The sequence below is a fragment of the Salvelinus sp. IW2-2015 genome, unplaced genomic scaffold, assembly GCF_002910315.2.
Source record: "Salvelinus sp. IW2-2015 unplaced genomic scaffold, ASM291031v2 Un_scaffold83, whole genome shotgun sequence".
Classification (NCBI taxonomy): domain Eukaryota; kingdom Metazoa; phylum Chordata; class Actinopteri; order Salmoniformes; family Salmonidae; genus Salvelinus; species Salvelinus sp. IW2-2015.
In genome coordinates, this window is record NW_019942514.1 from 5,224,673 (window position 1) to 5,243,644 (window position 18,972).

Here is an 18,972-nt window from a genome sequence, read left to right on the forward strand (position 1 = left end):
AATCCTGGACTAAAAAGCACTATCAATGGAGATTCTCTATCAAGCTTGCTTTTTATTCAAGGATTAGGCTTAATCTGTGTCCGGGAATCTGCCCCATACTGTATAAATTAGGGCGTAAGTGGGCATAAATTGAGTAAAGTAGGCCCATATGTACAGTTCCAGTCAAAAGTTTGGAAACACCCAATCATTTAAGGGTTTTTGTTTATTTTAACATTTTAGAATAATAGTGAAGACATCAAACATATGAAATAACACATATGGAATCATGAAGTAACCAAAACAGTGTTAAACAAATCAAAATAGATTTTATATTTGAGATTCTTCAAAGTTGCCACCCTTTGTCTTCATGACAGCTTTGCACACTCTTGGCATTCTCTCAACCAGCTTCATTTGGAATGCTTTTCCTACAGTCTTGAAGGAGTTCCCACATATGCTGAGAGAGGCAGAGGCTGCTTGTTGGCTGCTTTTCCTTCACTCTGCAGTCCAACTCATTCCAAACCATCTCTTGGGTTGAGGTCAGGTCATTGTGGAGGCCAGGTCATCTGATGCAGCACTCCATCACTCTCCTTCTTGGTCAAATAGCCCTTACACAGCCTGGAGGTGTGTTTTGGGTTATTGTCCTGTTGAAAAACATATGATAGTCCCACTGAACGCAAACCAGATGGGATGGTGTATTGCTGCAGAATGCTGTGACCATGCTGGTTAAGTGTGCCTTGAATTCTAAAGATATCACCGACAGTGTCACCAGCAAAGCACCCCCACACCATCACACCACCTCCTCCATGCTTCACGGTTGGAACCACACATACGGAGATCATCTGTTCACCTATTCTGCGTCTCACAAAGACACGGCGGTTGGAACCAAAAACCTCAAATTTGGACTCATTACACCAAAGGACAGATTTCCACTGGTCTAACATCCATTGAGCATGTTTCTTTGCCCAAGCAAGTCTCTTCTTCTTATTGCTGTCCTTTAGTAGTGTTTATTTGCAGCAATTCAACCATGAAGGCCTGATTCATGCAGTCTCCTGTGAACAGTTGATGTTGAGATGTGTCTGTTACTTGAACTCTGTGAAGCATTTATTTGTGCTGCAATTTCTGAGGCTGGAAATGCTAATGAACTTATCCTCTGCATCAGAGGTAACTTTGGGTCTTCCTTTCCTGTGGCGGTCCTCATGAGAGCCAGTTTCATCATAGTGCTTGATGGTTTTCGCGACTGCACTTGAAGAAACGTTCAAAGTTCTTGAAATTTTCCGCATTGACTGACCTTCATGTCTTAAAGTAATGATGGACTGTCATTTCTATTAGCTTATTTTAGCTTTTCTTACCATAATATGGACTTGGTCTTTTACCAAATAGGGCTACCTTCTATATACCAACCCTACCTTGTCACACCACAACTGATTGGCTCAAACACATTAAGGAAAGAAATTCCACAAATTAACTTTTAACAAGGCACACCTGTTAATTGAAATGCATTCCAGGTGACTACCTCATGAAGCTGGTTGAGAGAATGCCAAGAGTGTGCAAAGCTGTCATCCATGCAAAGGGTGGCTACTACCTTCCGATGGTATACAGTAGTCCTGGGCCACATTTCCAAACATGAGCTTGTATGAACTCTACATTGCTATACTTTCCTCAGGAAACAAATGTGTTCCCGGTTCTGCACCTCACAAAACAATAAATCATTTTACAAAGACAATGTCTCACTTGAAGTGTTGTTAGGTGGGCCGACTGGGGTCTAGAGCAGTGGTTCCCAAACTTTTTATAGTCCCGTACCCCTTCAAACATCTCCAGCTGCATACCCCCTCTAGCACCAGGGTCAGCACACTCTCAAATGTTGTTTTTAACCATCATTGTAACACACACACACACACACACACACAAACACACAATTTTCGCCTAAAATGACATACCCAAATCTAACTGCCTGTAGCTCAGGCCCTGAAGCAAGGATATGCATATTCTTGGTACCATTTGAAAGGAAACACTTTGAAGTTTATTGAAATGTGAAAGGAATGTAGGATAATATAACACAATATATCTGGTAAAAGATAATACAAAGAAGAAAAAAAACGTTATTTTGTATTTTCTTTGTACCATCATCTTTGAAATGCAAGAGAAAGGCCATAATGTATTATTCCAGCCCAGGTGCAATTTAGATATTGGCCACTAGATGGCAGCAGTGTGCGCGCAAAGTTTTAGTCTGATCCAATGAACCATTACATTTCAGTTCAAAATGTTGTATCAAGACTGCCCAAAGGCCACCTAATTTGTTGAGTAATAACTTTTCATGTTCAAAACTGTGCACTCTCCTCAAACAATAGCATAGTATTCTTTCACTGTAGTAGCTACTGGAAATTGGACTGTGCAGTTAGATTAACAAGAACTTAAGCTTTCTGCCAATGTCAGATATGTCTATGTCCTGGGAAATATTCTTGTTACTTACAACGTCATGCTAATCACATTAGCCTATGCTAGCTCAACCGTCCCATAAGAATAAGTGTGAGTTTTTGTCACAACATAGCTCGCGGGAAGTGAAAAATAGTTCTTATAGGACGACCAGGGCACAAATAATAATAATCAATACATTTTTTTAGCCATCTTACAGAATTTTTTTAATTTATTCCTCAAATTGTGAACAACTCACCACAGGTTAATGAGAAGTTTGTGCTTGAAAGGATGTACATGAATCTGCAATGTTGGGTTGTATTGGAGAGAGTCTCAGTCTTAAATCATTTCCCACACAATCCACTCTCACATAGGTACGTGGTTGAAAAGGGCATCAATGTCTTAACAGCGCGATTTGCCAAGGCAAGAAACTCTGAGTGCAGCGCTATCTAGAAATCTGGCAGTGGCTTCTGATTAAATTCAATTTTCACAGAACCGCTTGTTGCAAATTCGATGAGGCTCTCTTGTTCAGATATCGGTAAGTGGACTGGGGGCAGGGCATGAAAGGGATAATGAATCCAGTTGTTTGTGTCATCCGTTTCGGGAAAGTACCTGCATTATTGCGCACCCAGCTCACTCTTATGCTTCGCTATATCACATTTGACATTATCCGTAAGCTTGAGTTCATTTGCACACAAAACAAATCATCCAATGATGGAAAGACCTGTGTGCTGTTCTTGTTAATGCAGACAGAAAAGAGCTCCAACTTCTTAATCATAGCCTCAATTTTGTCCTGCACATTCAATATAGTTTCGGAGAATCCCTGTTATTCAGATCCTTCAGGCGAGAAAAAACATCACCCAGTCGTGTGAGAAACTCATCATGGAAGCGGTCAGACAAGTGAAAATTATGCTCAGTAATGAAAACTTTAAGCTCGTCTCTCAATTTAAAAAAAAAGTTGTCCCTTGATAACCAGAGCACTTCTGTATGTTGTAAAAGTGTTACATGGTCGCTGCCCATATCATTGCATAATTCAGAAAATACATGACAGTTCAGGTGCCTTGCTTTAACAAAGTTAACCATTTTCACTGTAGTGTCCAAATTCCCTTGGCAGCAAGAGCCTCTCGGTGGATGCTGCAGTGGCGTCGGGATCAGCTGCTTACACATGCGTTACCACTCCACTTCGTCTCCCTGTCATGGCTTTGCGCCATCAGTACAGATACCAACACATCTTGACCGCCAAAGTCCATTTGATGTCACAAAGCTGTCCAGTACTTTAAAAATATCCTCTCATGTTGTCCTGGTTTCCAGTGGTTTGCAGAAGAGGATGTATTCCTTAATTGACCCCCCATAAACGTAACAGACATATACCAGGAGCTGTGCCAGGCCCGCCACGTCTGTTGACTCATCCAGCTGTAACGCATAGAATTCACTGGCTTGTATGCGAAGCAGTAATTGTTTCAAAACATCTCCTGCCATGTCACTGATGCATCGTAAAACAGTGTTGTTTGATGAAGGCATTGTCTGTATAGTTTTTGGGCCTTTTCCCCCAGCATTGTCCCAGCCATATCCGCGGCAGCAGGAGGAATTAAGTCATCCACAATAGTATGGGGGTTGCCTGTCCTAGCCACTTGGTAGCTCACCATATACGATGCTTCTAGCCCCTTCTTAATGGTATCTGTTGCTTTTATACATGTCTTACTACTCAAAAGTCGTCTTTATTCTCGCTCCAAAAACTCCCATGGCTTATTTTTCAAATTGTCAGGTTTCGTTTCTATATGTCTGCGCAAGAGTGAAGGTTTCCCGCGAGAGAGTAACGGTTAATGTGATTGGATGTTAATTATTTGACGAGGCTACCTGATTTATTTATTTAACCAGGTAGGCTAGTTGAGAACAAGTTCTCATTTACAACTGCGACCTGGCCAAGATTAAGCAAAGCAGTGCGACACATACAACACAGAGTTACACATGGAATAAACAAACATACAGTCAACAACACAATAGAAAAAAGTATATACACAGTGTGTGCAAATGAGGTAAGATAAGGGAGGTAAGGCAATAAATAGGCCATAGTAGTGAAATAATTACAATTTAGCAATTAAACATTTGACATTGTGTTGCTATTTCGCTAAACACCAGATGGTATAATTTTATTTTTGGCAGTGAAACGGAGGCTACTCAGGCGAGAAAAAAACCTCACCCAAATGTATGGCTCCGTTGGAAAATGTACTGTTTGAAAATGTGAAGAAAAAAATGTGAATCACATTTTTATTTGGCGTACCCCCGACGGCATTGCTACGCGTCACACAGTTTGGGAATACCTGGTCTAGAGGATTTGATATATAGCCTAGACATTGATTACATCCTGTCTAAATGGACTGGAAGCTCAATGCAGACAGCGACTTTGGCTGTTTTGTTGGGCCATATAAAGCCTACACAGATCATTATTATTAAAAGGCCCAGTGCAGTAAAAAATGTGATTGTCATGTGTTTTATATACACTATATATACAAAAGTATGTGGTTACACCTTCAATTTTGTCGATACGGCTATTTCAGCCACATCCGTTGCTGACAGGTGTGATGGAGCTTTGGCCTGCCTAGTAAGAAAGAAGTTCCAAACCTCTGCCAATAACAGCTAGCTTTCAGTTTTCCCCTCCCCACTCCGACCACTCCCAGACAGTCCTAGCAAAAAAATCTTGCTTGAGAAATGTCTCTTTGCTAAGAAGCTATTTTTGTTTCTTTTTGACCATTTTAATTGAAAACAATCACAGTACAGTATGGAATTGTTAACCAGAAATGATTTGATATTGAGATAAAAACAGCTGCATTAGAACTTTAATAGACAAAAATTTGACCCTTGGGTGTTGCTCAATATGCATACTACCATGCTCCACACTCTCATGCTGCAAGTTTGTTCTCTGAGGTCTTGAGTACATACAAATGTACATTTGAAAAGCAATGCGCTCTCCCATGCTACTGCATTAACTTTGAACAATACAAACTAAACAAGATAACTACATAAAGCAAACGTGAGCTTGTAACTTCATAATTATCAGCTAGCTATATGTGAATCCTATTAATCTAGCCAGCCAGCTAGTTTTACATGTAAAAGCGACCTAAAACTAATGTTGTTATGAACGGTAGCTGGACAAAGTTAGCTACAAATTCTTCATGGGTAGCTAGCGAACAACCAATTCTTCGTTAGCCAGCCTTTGATCTATGCACGCTACAGTGGATATTCTAGGCAGTTAAACATGCCAAAATTAACACAGTATGTATTTATTAACGTATCAACATAAAATATTGTATTCAGGCAACATATGCGATGCGCGTGGGCAACATTTCATTCCAAAGTTGGAGTTGATTTTCTCTCACTTCTCTCACTCACCAGATGGCATTCAAGAAATGTTGACATGTATTTTATGTGTTTGCGTCATATTACGTTCATATTTCAGTTGACGCTTGCATCGATGCATGCTTTGAAAAGTACGCATCTGAGAATTGGCCTCTGTTCTCTGTTTTGCATACTTTGATTTGGACTCATACTCCAACTGTTCCGTTCTACAATTTGCGTGCTCGGAGCACGGTAGTATGCATATTGAGAAACACCCCTTGTGTGAAATGTCAGTCACTGACATGACTGATATTGAATCTTTTGAATCAACTTTATTGACAGAAGTGTTGTATAAGCAAACGTAGGAGGCCGAGTGTGTGTATATGAGGGTTGTGTGTGTGTGTGTGTATAGCAGGCCTCACCTTCTTGATGGTGGAAGTGTACTGGGCCAGCATGCTAGGGTCCATGCCGTCGATGTGTTTGACGCGCTCACACACCGCGTCCGTGTTCAGAGAGCTGAGGAGTACCACAGGGGCGCCTGGTACCCCGGAGCCAGAACCCTGTCCCACAGACAGACAGACAGACAGACACAGAGACAGAGACAGACTCAGAATCACCATTTGACTAAGTAGCGTAGCATGGATCATTTACAACCACTGCAAACTCATACGGTTAGCGCAATGCTTCAACCACCACAGTGTAACGTTACACCAACCACAGCTAGGTTAATGTGAACGAAGGTTAACACTGGAGTATCTATTCACTGCAACCAGGAACACTATTCCCTTTTTCACAGCATGGCACAAAGACAAAAGAGCAAGCAAAACCAAAATGCAATTATCTTTGTTAGTGCAAGCACCTGTGAGGTAACAATAGAAGAGCATTGTAACTAAAGTGGCACCAGATGTGCAATATGGGCTCTGTTGGGGGTCTTTATGTTAATCTGAACACTGTAGATGGTAGTGCAGTATTCAATGTACACACATGAGCCGTGTGTGTGTGCGCGTCTCCCCCTCATACAAGCTAGAAGAGTAGCCAATATCCTCGCCCCCCTAATGATCTCGAACCAGAGACTCCCAGCTAGCCTGACATGCCACCCACTAGCAGTGAAACAAAACACAACAACCCTCCCCCCGCTCTCTCTTTCTCTCTATTAATACCACTAGGACATGGTTTCAGACTGAGCAACAACAAAACAACAGCTTTGTCGACATGGGCGAGAAGGCGGCGAGGCTTAGAAGATGTCTGTGCTCGCTCTCTCGCTGCGAGTGCTTGTTAGAGAAAATAAGCTGTAGACGTCTTAACAGAGCCGAGCAGAACGGGGTGGGGGGCTGTCGCTCTGTGAAAGGAGGCAGAGGGTGAAGGTCAGTTAGGGAGGTTAGCTACTGTACACAGACAGTGCTGAAGGAGTGTAGCGTACTGCTGTATCAGCTGCACTAATAGTGTGTGTGTGTGTGTTGTGTGTGTGTGTGTGTGTGTGTGTGTTGTGTGTGTGTTGTGTGTGTGTGTGGTGTGTGTGTGTGTGTGTGTGTGTGGTGTGTTGTGGCTATAGCAGTCAAGACTTGCTGTAACACACTATCTGCACGTCTGCTATGCAAAGGAACAAGTATCAAAGGAACATAGACAACTTTACCTGTTAAGTTTTATAGACATTTCTTGTGTCAGTTTGATTAGCATGCCCCTGTAGCCTTTTTCATTAAAAGCACCAGAGAGAGCAATTATCTTGTAGACTGTTGAGCTCCTCAATAATGATGGCCCATATGATTTCTGCCTCTTAGGTGTAGAAATTAGACTACTTGACAGGCATTTCGAAACATGCTCCTAAATTGAGTCTCGCAAACATGGCAACATAAACCTAGAAGAGGCCTAAATTCGGGAAATATTGTACATTCAACTAAAACTACATTCAACTACATAAAACGACCTTATCTAGAAGAAAATATATTATCTGTGGAGGTCTAATGCATGCCGGGCGGAGGGAAAAGCATGACGTGTTGTATTAGCTGGCGGAGGTGAGGTAGAAAGGTGGCGAGAAAGTTAGAGACAGTGAAATCCAAAGAGATGAGTGTACCTGCTTGGGTCTGACAGGCTGTGACAAAAAACTGCTTTGGGGAGAGAAAGCAAGGGATAGAGACAGACAGGACATTAGACCACATGCTGAAGTCATCATAGAACAGGAGACACATTCACGTCAGACTAGAAAACAAGACATTTATCTTGAAAAACAGCAGGCAAAGGCACTTTTACAGCATTCCGTCAAGCAAAGACAAACCGAGAAGCCATTTAGTTTCAAATTATTACAGTAGGAAACGGAAAAAAAGACATATTTATTTTTTAGAAACAGAGAACATTCTGAAGATGATCTTTGCAGAGAGTACGAACAGCGTGATGAGCGTGATGTTTGGAGAGAAAGTGAAGCGGAAAGCAGAGAAAGAGAGCACTCTTCTCCCCTAACACAGAAAAGCAGAAGTTTCCATTCTGAGGAAGCCTTAAAACCTGGTCCTCCACCCAGACTTTGTATGTGTGACTGTGTACACTGTGTCAGTGTGTTACAGTGTTCCATTACGTACCCGCATGTGAGTGTGTGTGTGTATGCACACAAGTGTGTGTAACTGTGTGTGTGTGTGTGTGTGAGCTCCCTGTGTGCGATAAGGCTGTAATTACAGTGGTGCGGGGCGTGGGCAGCAGAGGGATGGGGAAGAGGAAACAGAGGCCTGTGAGGGAGGAAGCGTCTCTGTGAGACGATAAGCCCTTGTGCTCATTGAGTTGCTGCTTCCGTCCTGCTAGCCTCTGATGCTAATCCCTCCTCATCCAGCCCTATGGGGATATAGCCGGTACACTATTCATCAGCTGGGGCTAGGCAATTACACTGGGCTGCCCACTGCACACACATACAGACTGTGCTATATACACAGACCAATAGAGAGCGGGGAGGAGAGAGTATTAGAGGGATAGCGAGAGGGTGGGATACAGAGGGTGATGGGAATCGAAAGAGATGGAGAGGGATCAGTAAGGACAGTAGGCATATAGGCCTTTTCCTGTTGGACTTCCATAGTGAACAGAGCAAGTCAGTCAGACACATTGTACTTACCAAAAGGAAACCTAAGCTGAGACATTGGCCATGGTAAAATGTGTATATCCAGTACTAATTGCCATGTCATTAGCCTTTAGTTACTTCAACCTTCCTGTGCACTAGTTCTACACGAATGTGCTCCCTACATGCAGATACTGTATAGAATGGTAGCAGTTGCACTCGCACAGTGGTTAGTTCACTCCTGGACAATGAGACTCACATTCAAACAGGACTGAGCTATCACAATTCGCTCCGGTGTTGGCCACAAACAGGGGAGCCACCGGTGCAACTATTCAACACGAGATATGACATTGTCACTGACATACCCCGTCTGCTTTCCAAACCATGTTAGTGTGTCTGGCCGATGGAAAAGGTTAGCTGTGTGTGCGCGAGTGCATGGAAAGCATTTTGGTGTGTGTTTGTGTGTGGCGAGTTGGGACAGTCAAGACGGAAGGGGACAGTCCAGCTAATGCCAACACTCCACACCAGCCTGTTGTGTTACCACAGGGAGATCACTGGTAGTGGGGGTGGGGAGGCCCTCTCTGGCATCCTCAGCAATTACATCCGGACACGGGCACAGAACGGGGCACAGGGTGGGTAAGGGAGCACTGGATATAAGAATGACTCAAACTAGTATGGGATGTAAATAAAATACATGACAACACAATCCTTGGAGAGTGAAAAGACGTTGGGAGGAAAGAAAAAGGGGTACATGTCATGCGAGATGACATAATGGACCTGAAGGCAGATGGAGAGGTCTACTGTGACCCACTGCTTCTGCTATCAGGTTGTAAATCACAGCTGGCCTGGTACATTGTTTGCTGCCTCCATTCGGGATGCACTGTTTCAGTTTCAATGGCTCAATATTTTGGACAGCAACAGAAAAATGTAACTATGGCTGGGAATGTCAATACAATCAAACTAGCAAGGCAAGGATCACACAAGTCAGTCATAACGTGGCTAATAGGCTAGCTTAACTATATATGTAGAAGGCTAAAAACACAGAGCCTAACGTTTGCTAGACAGTTAGCATATCTCTTGCCTTCGCAAATTCACTCTGGCTATCTACTCCGATTTCAGAGCACTCTCGTCTGAGTGTGCCAGAGTGCAGAATAACTGATGAATTTACGAAGGTGCAACACCTGCTGAATATGACCAGCATCAGTAAACGTAGGCAAAAAAAGTAACAGTCAAGAATACTCTAGGTAACATGTAAATAGTCAAACCAGCTCTGCTACAGCGAGTAAAATGGTCAGAGTGAGGTGTTCTCATTTGTGTCTGGAAGTAGCTAGCTAGCAAACTAGCCAACCGTAGCCAATTAGCTTGGGTGCTTGGTTGGGACAAGCATGCATTGGCAGGCAAGCTGCAGAAGGATGAGGAAGCAAAAATTCCCTAATGTTTATCAAAGAAATGTTGACGGCCTACTAGCTGAAAAAGTTTGAGAGGGTTAATCTAATGTTCTTTCGTTAGATTTTAGCTAATTTTGCTCTGGCTAGCATTGGTTGTCGATCTTGTCGTTGTTGATGTGCATAGATGAGGGAGAGAGAGCCTATCTTTTCATGGTAGTTTGATCAATAGGACTGTACAGTTCCCAAATGTAAAAGGGCTCCTGTGGTGTTTACATATTTGCATAATTCAATTCAGGTGTATTTTGTGGCTTTTGGAAAATGCTTTCTAATGATCTAAAGTTGCGCTGTTGCAACTGCCTGTAAACACACAGTCCAGTTCAAAGTGAATGATGTGGCACATGGCTTGTTTGTATAAAGGTCTACTGTAGCTCTGATTGACTATAGCGCACCGGTCTGTGTATACTCAAGACAGATGTTAAAGTCGGTTTTATTTACTGCAGTGTCTATTATTTGTCCAAACGCATGGCCACTTTCCCACTCGATATTGCGATAGAATTTTCACAAATGCCTTAGTATACACTACCGTTCAAAGGTTTGGGGTCACTTAGAAATGTCCTTGTTTTCCATGAAAACATACATGAAATGAGTTGCAAAATGAATAGGAATTATAGTCAAGACATTGACAAGGTTATAAATAATGATTTTTAATTGAAATAATAGTTGTCCTTAAAAACTTTGCTTTCGTCAAAGAATACTCAATTTGCAGCAATTACAGCCTTTGGCATTCTAGTTGTCAATTTGTTGAGGTAATCTGAAGAGATTTCACCCAATGCTTCCTGAAGCACCTCCCACAAGTTGGATTGGCTTGATGGGCACTTCTTAAGTACCATATGGTCAAGCTGCTCCTACAACAACTCAATAGGGTTGAGATCCGGTGACTGTGCTGGCCACTCCATTATAGACAGAATACCAGCTGACTGCCTCTTCCCTTAATAGCTATTGCATAGTTTGGAGCTGTGCTTTGGGTCATTGTCCTGTTGTAGGAGGAAATTAGCTCCAATTAAGGGCCGCCCACAGGGTATGGCATGGCGTTGCAAAATGGAGCGATAGCCTTCCTTCTTCAAGATCCCTTTTACCCTGTACATATATCCCACTTACCACCACCAAAGCACCCCCAGATCATCACATTGCCTCCACCATGCTTGACAGATGGCGTCATGCATTCCTCCAGCATCTTTTCATTTTTTCTGTGTCTCACAAATGTTCTTCTTTGTGATCCGAACACCTCAAACTTAGATTCGTCTGTCCATAACACTTTTTTCCAATCTTCCTCTGTCCAGTGTCTGTGTTCTTTTGCCCATCTTTTTTATTTTTTTATTTATTATTATTATTATTTTTTACATTTTATCCCCTTTTCTCCCCAATTTTCGTGGTATCCAATCGCTAGTAATTACAATCTTGTCTCATCGCTACAACTCCCGTACGGGCTCGGGAGAGACGAAGGTCGAAAGCCGTGCGTCCTCCGAAGCACAACCCAACCAAGCCGCACTGCTTCTTAACACAGCACGCCTCCAACCCGGAAGCCAGCCGCACCAATGTGCCGGAGGAAACACCGTGCACCTGGCCCCCTTGGTTAGCGCGCACTGCGCCCGGCCCGCCACAGGAGTCGCTGGAGCGCGATGAGACAAGGATATCCCTACCGGCCAAACTCTCCCTAACCCGGGCGACGCTAGGCCAATTGTGCGTCGCCCCACGGACCCCCCGGTCGCGGCCGGCTGCGACAGAGCCTGGGCGCGAACCCAGAGACTCTGGTGGCGCAGCTAGCACTGCGATGCAGTGCCCTAGACCACTGCGCCACCCGGGAGGCCCGCCCATCTTAATCTTTATTTTTATTGGCCAGTCTGAGATATGGCTTTTTCTTTGTAACTCTGCCTAGAAGACAAGCATCCCAGAGTCGCCTCTTCACTGTTTACATTGAGACTGGTGTTTTGCGGGTACTATTTAATGAAGCCTCCAGTTGAGGACTTGTGAGGAGTCTGTTTCTCAAAGTAGACACTCTAATATACTTGTCCTCTTGCTCAGTTGTGCACCGGGGCCTCCCACTCTTTCTATTCTGGTTAGAGCCAGTTTGCACTGTTCTGTGAAGGGAGTAGTACACAGCGTTGTATGAGATCTTCAGTTTCTTGGCAATTTCTCGCATGGAATAGCCTTCATTTCTCAGAACAAGAATAGACTGATGGATTTCAGAAGAAAGTTCTTTGTTTCTGGCCATTTTGAGCCTGTAATCGAACCTACAAATGCTGATGCTCCAGATAATCAACTAGTCTAAAGAAGGCCAGTTTTATTGCTTCTTTACATTAGCACAACAGTTTTCAGCTCTGCTAACATAATTGCAAAAGGGTTTTCTAATGATCAATTAGCCTTTTGAAAATGATAAACTTGGATTAGCTAACACAACGTGCCATTGGAACACAGGAGTGATGGTTCCATTAACAAATCTGCCATTTACAGCTACAATAGTCATTTACAACATTAACAATGTCTACACTGTATTTCTGATCAATTTGATGTTATTTTAATGGACCAAATAATGTGCTTTTCTTTAAAAAACAAGGACATTTCTAAGTGACCCCAAACTTTTGAACAGTAGTGTACATAATTCCCAAACATTTTAAGAATTTGTGAAAATGACCATATCAATGACCATATCTTTTAAAGTGTCATATTCTTCCTGGGGGTCTATTCAAACATATTTTAATAAGATTTCATGTTGCTAAAATGCTGCTTTAAATGCAACAATGTTTCACACACAAGTTATTTTCAAAGAGATGGCTAACAACAGCATGAGCGCTGCAAGAAAAACACAGTTCCACTCACCAGATGATCATTTCAAACTTAACTTCTGGTCGAAAGTTACTCTTGAAAAGGGAGAAGCTAACAAATTAGCAACATCTTGTTAGATAACAGCGTCTGCAAACTAGCAGACAACTAGCTATCTAGACCATGGTAAAACTACTGCTATTGCGCAGTGCCCTGTTGACCTTCAAGAAGGCAGAAGTTTCCATACATTTTTGTAAAAAAACGGTCCCGCTCATTAAGTCAAAATATGATTGGTTGAAAATGTTGCCCTAATACAGTTGAATGGCAGATGCCTTTTATCTAGCTTCTGATGGTCTAGCCAATGGCTGACTTAGCTAGCTAGATGTATCTCCCCAGAGACCAGCAAAGAAAAATCCTGATTGGATATTTTTTTCTCATTGTTAACCCTTTCCTTTCCAACAAAAACTGAAGAGATTAAGTCAGAACATCATTGAAAATAATAATATAATTATCATTATTTTATAAATCCTTAGCCCTTCTCAGAAGGCGTAGAAGGCCCATGGTTCCCCACCGTGTTTGGGTTAGTAATAATTTGTAGAGTGTCTCGATTTGCCCTCAGTATTCATTTTTTCACTATTCTGAATGTCTAAAGAATCCATATGTTGTTCTGAAATATGAACACAGAAATACTGGACATTTTGAACTCTTATTATTGTGGTGATTTGACAAAATCACAATCATGGTCTTGAATTGGACTCGCATTTTTCTGATCTCAGTCTTGACTCGGTCTCGAACCCCTTGTCCCCCTCCCAGTCTCGGTCTTGACTCGGTCTCGACCCCCCTCCGGTCTTTTGTCTTGACTCTGACTCGACTTGCTCCGGTTTTGAATCAGTCTCACTTTCGGTGGTCCTCGAACAGAACACTGCACTATACTATAGTGTACTACTGCTAGCTACTAGTGCTAGGTGTACTACTGACAGGCAGCTCTGTACTTACAAGTCCATTGGGGTCCCAGGGGTAGCCTGCTTTAATGGAGGGGCGTGACTGGGACGGGGCAGGGTGAGGATGGGAGCTGTATTGATGCCGGGGTAGGTGATACTCATGATGGGGGAAATAAGGCTATATGGAAGGATGAAGAAGGAGAATGGTTAAAGCGCACAACATGAGGATTGTATGAGGGATCATTCATACACATATATTTGAGGTAACCCTAGAACTGTGAAGGATCCTTTTTTTTTTAAAGAGAGGAGGTCTGCACTGTAACATTTAAAAATGAGGTGAAGTGAGTAAATGGACCTATATTGTGAGGTGCACTGAGGTAGCGGTGCAGTTACCTTAACAAAACAGAGGTAATTAACCATCACTTAACAAATCATGGATTGCTGTCATACCTTTGCCCATAGACTGCTTACAGGGTAAGAAACATTTGATTTGATTTTGTAATTTGGGTGCGCTATCCCTTTAAGTCGTGTGTCTCCAAAGGAAAACGGAGGTAGATACAACTGCACTGTGATTCTCTTCATACTAAGGTGTACTGAAGTACGTTGAACAAAACTTTGGTACTCTACCGTATACTAAATTAATATGTTCTGAGCTACGTTCAGGTGCAGTCAGTTGTCTGTCTGCTGCTGTGTTGTGTTGACGTCTCACCCGGGTGTAGAAGGGGTGCTGCGGGGCGGGCATGCTGTAGTAACTGCTGTGGGGCTGGGGGGGCACTAGCCCTGGGGGGGGCAGGGAGCCAGAGAAGGAGCCAGTGGGGGAGCAGGCGGCCATGTGCTGGCCGAAGGCAGAGGAGGCGCGGGCTGGGACGTCCTGCAGGGGCAGCGTGGGATAGGTCACTCCTCCAATGTGCATCTGCTCCCTGGCAGCACGAACATCTACAGGGAGAGAGGGAGAAGGGAGGGGGGGAAGGAGGGAGCGACAAGTGAGGGGGAAAGATTGTAACAGGACTAGATAAGGAGAGAGATAGAGGGAGGGAGTGGGTGGAGAGACAGAAAGACATTATGAAGAGAGAGAGGGAGAGGAGGGAGGAGCGGGGGAGTGAAAAGGAGACATTTCATCTCTGATGCTGATGTAGATCACGTCTTGGCTCCGACTATAAAGAGACTTTAGATCCACCCACTCAGAAACAGATTCAACCAAACATATTTGATCGTTCCTAGCGGGTTCACATTGAGATAGTTCTGTGGATAGAATGCAAATCAAATGCCACGTACATGGATAAACTTTCATTGTGTGATTGAGTGCACTTGAGGGAGCAGGGTGGAAAATAACACATTGTTAAAGTTATTGGCTTTACTGAAAATAGACAACATTAATTCACTAACTCTGACTTTTGCCAAGATTTTTTTTTCTTCTGCAGATAAATTGCATTTTAACTGTCTTATAATACAACAACAAATATATACAAAAAAACAAAACAGAGTGGGATAAGTGGCCAGGTAAGAAATGGGCACCAAAATGTCTCGGTCATAAGAGTGCATGTTGTTGAATGATGGGTTGAGTAGAGACCCAATCCTGCAGTAAGGGAGCACAATGGAGGCCTTATGAGTGAGTGAGTCAGCCTGGTAAGTGAGTGAGTGGGTATCACTGACCACTGTGACCACTGGCTGGCTGCAGGACACTGGAAACAGGACTGGATGACTGGCCAGGGAGGGACAGGGGCATTGGTCACCTTCCAAAGCTCCCTCGCACACGCACAGTCTCCTTTATTAGTGACGTCAGGCCCTTTGAGTTGGATAGCTGACCGACTGTTGTCGTTGGCTGCATTTAAATGTGTTTGGTTGCAGATCAATGAGTAAGTAACAATTTAGCTAATTACACAAATATATTGACAGAACACTTACAGTGCCTTCAGGAAGTATTCATACACCTTGAATTATTCCTAATTTTGTTGTGTTACAGCCTGAATTCAACAACAACAAATCTCTCACCCATCTACACCTCATAATGACAGACTGAAACCATGTTTTTAGAGACATTTTTGTCTATAAAATGAAATACAGAAATATCCTATTTACATAAGTCAAGGGGTATGAATACTTTCTGAAGGCACTGTACATTCATTTCAGTTAATGGCATGTTTACAAAGAGAGTCTCAGAGTAGAAATGATAACATGGGATCCGTTTTTCCTTTTTAGATCATAATGAATAAGAGTATATGGACAGGTGGGGACTGATCCTAGAATCAGCACTCCTACTCTGAGATATTTTGTTAATATGGGCCTAGGTCTTTGAGCTGAGTGAGCTTGACAAAGCGAGTGTAATGACCATTACAATAGTGATGCTTGTGTGTAAATATACGGACCTGCGATGATCTCCCGGAGTTTGGGGTCCAGGTTGACGGTGCAGGGGAGGAACATCTCCACGTCGCGTGCCGTGAGGACGGGCGTCCTAGAGGACAGGAACACCTCGAAGCTACGGATGTCCCCGTCGATCTCCAGCAGGGGCTCTACGTCTTTGGTGGTGGGGATGTTTTGGGAGATTCTAGAGGAGAGGAAGCGAGAGTGAAAGAAGAAATAGGACTGTTAAACGTGCTGAAGATGACACACTGAGATATTTCATCTATCTCTAGTAGAGGCCACCGCAACGGTCATCGCTGCTCCGGCATCATGAAAAGCGAGAGATAAGTCCATTTAGTTTGGTGACTCATAGCTCCAGTTTGTTATCTGGGTCTGACAGCAGAGGAAACATGAGGAGATGACTATCAGAGGTTTGCTGCTCAGACTCATTTAGAAGCTGTGTTCAACTGGGAGTGTTCTGCAAACGGGGATGTTCAATCTTTGTTTGTAGCCTCGAAGTAAATGCACACTGAGTGTACAAAACATTACATGGATTTGACATAGACTGACCAGGTGAATCCACTTCAAAATCAGTGTAGATGAAGGGGAGGAGACAGGTTAAAGAAGGATTTTTAAACCTCTAGACAATTGAGACATGGGTTGTGTGTGTGTGCCATTCAGAGGGTGAATGGGCAAAACAAAAGATTGAAGAGCCTTTGAATAGGGTATGATAGGTGCCAGGTGCACCTGTTTGTGTTAAGAACTGCTGAGGTTTTCACACTCAACAGTATCCTGTGTGTATCAAGAATGGTCCACCACCCAAAAGGACAACTGTGGGAAGCATTGGAGTCAACATGGGCCAGTATCCCTGTTGAATGCCCCCAACGAATTGAGGCTCTTCTGAAGATAAAAGGGGGTGGTGTGCAACTCCATGTTGGGAAGGTGTTCCAAATGTTTGACATACTCCTTGTATATTTATGGAGATGATGACAATTGAACATTATTTCACAAATAGTGCATGTCCATCCATTACATACACATAGATGTATGGTAGATGACCCAACTGCACTGTGCAAGTTATTCCACCCAACCACCAGAAAATGGTACCAGAAACATTTTCATACTTTGCCATTTTTGCTTTTCTGGTTGGACTTAGTTATTCAACCACTGTAAATAGCACATTATGAATGAATTCTGAGGGATGAAGTTTCCATCATCCGTGTGGGCGTCAGCCTTATCAGCTGAACAAACATTTTGCCTATCAATTTTCCTCTCGCCATCCCTGTCTGTCTGTGTGTGTCTCTCTTAAGCTGTGGGAAAGCACAAGCTGGGTTTGGAGGGTATTTCCCAGTGTTTCGCCCCAAAAATGGATCGGGCAGAGGTTGGTCTTTCTGCAGTTGGATTAGCCGCTTACCACACCATTGTGCTAAACTAACTGAAGGCAGGCTGGTCTGGGCCCAGCCTTGCTGCTGCTGTTTGCTAATCACGTTACTAAGGGCCGAATCTGCTCAATTTGCGGAGGAAAAATCTTGACACAATTGAAGCTCAGATACCTTAATGCCCAGCTGAGCTAGATCTGCTGGGTAAACAGACCGGGGTTAAGACCTCGTTGTTGTACACAGGCAGGAACACACACACACACACACACACACACACACTTCATACAATCTCACACACACCACACACAACCACACACACACACACACACACACACACAGTAGGCTAAATGCTGTAACAGAATCAGTGCCCTCTGCACCTACTGACACGCAATCCACAAGCACGTGACTCAGTGACCTCAGTACGGAGATGAGTAATGATTTGCTCAAGCTAGTGTTCTGGTTAGCTTATACACAACTAAAGTCCCAATGCAAAGTTATACCTCACTTTTCTATTTTTCAATTATTACCTAAAACTGATTTCTGAAGTCATGCCAGAAATAACAAGCCAGCTTATTCCCTATAATGTAAACTCCAACAGAAAAGTAAACTAAAAATGTATAACTTAAAATGAAACCAACTCGATTGCACTTATGACTACTGGTTTCAATGTAATTTTCTGCTAACTTACAAGCCAACTAGCCTGCTAACTTTAGCCCTACTAGCCTGCTAACATTACGTTAGAATGTAAATACATGCTAGTGTGGCTAATAGCTAACGTTAGCCAGCTGGAACTAGCAAGGTAGCACCGGTACTCCATATGATGTTGAGAAATAGTGCATTGTGGGTAGTTCCTTAGATATCCAGGAATAAGTTAATAAATATATAAAAACGCTAAAACATAACTATGTTTGTAGTTATAGGTAACCAGATCGGTATCCAGGCTGTATCACATCCGGCCGTGATTGGGAGTCCCATAGGGCGGCGCACAATTGGCTCAGCATCGTCCGTGTTTGACCGGGGTAGTCCGTCATTGTAAATAAGAATTTGTTCATAACTAACTTGCCTAGTTAAATAAAAGGTAAAAAAAAAAAAAAAAAACGTAACATAAAAAATAAAATAAAATTGCAACTACAACTAAGTTACTAAGTCTTTGACCATACTGTGTTGTTACTTTGGTGAGTAAAAACTCATGCTTCCTATCCTTTAAGGCATCAGCCCAAAACTTTTTTGTAGTTTGCCATAGTAGTGGAGTGCTGACACATAGGGTAGCGTCTGAGTCTAGCCCAAGAGGAAGTGCAGGCAGGGTGTGAAGCAGGTGGGTGAGAAAGAAGAGGAGAGCAGAA

At 43.0% G+C, this 18,972-nt stretch overlaps 1 protein-coding gene across 5 annotated transcripts in view; it reads right to left on the reverse strand.

Annotated features, from left to right (window-relative positions):
* LOC112068109 (kinase D-interacting substrate of 220 kDa B) overlaps positions 1 to 18,972 on the reverse strand; it is a 90,425-nt gene that overhangs the window by 9,171 nt on the left and 62,282 nt on the right. For 4 of the 5 annotated variants that reach the window (XM_024135154.1, XM_024135153.1, XM_070438031.1 and 1 more), the window contains 4 exons: positions 16,277 to 16,455; positions 14,620 to 14,846; positions 13,966 to 14,088; positions 6,150 to 6,287 (listed from right to left, as the gene is read on the reverse strand). In XM_024135154.1, coding sequence (XP_023990922.1) covers positions 6,150 to 6,287; positions 13,966 to 14,088; positions 14,620 to 14,846; positions 16,277 to 16,455 — 667 coding nt within the window. The remainder of the gene's footprint in view (positions 1 to 6,149; positions 6,288 to 13,965; positions 14,089 to 14,619; positions 14,847 to 16,276; positions 16,456 to 18,972) is intronic. The other variant, XM_070438033.1, reaches the window with a different exon arrangement.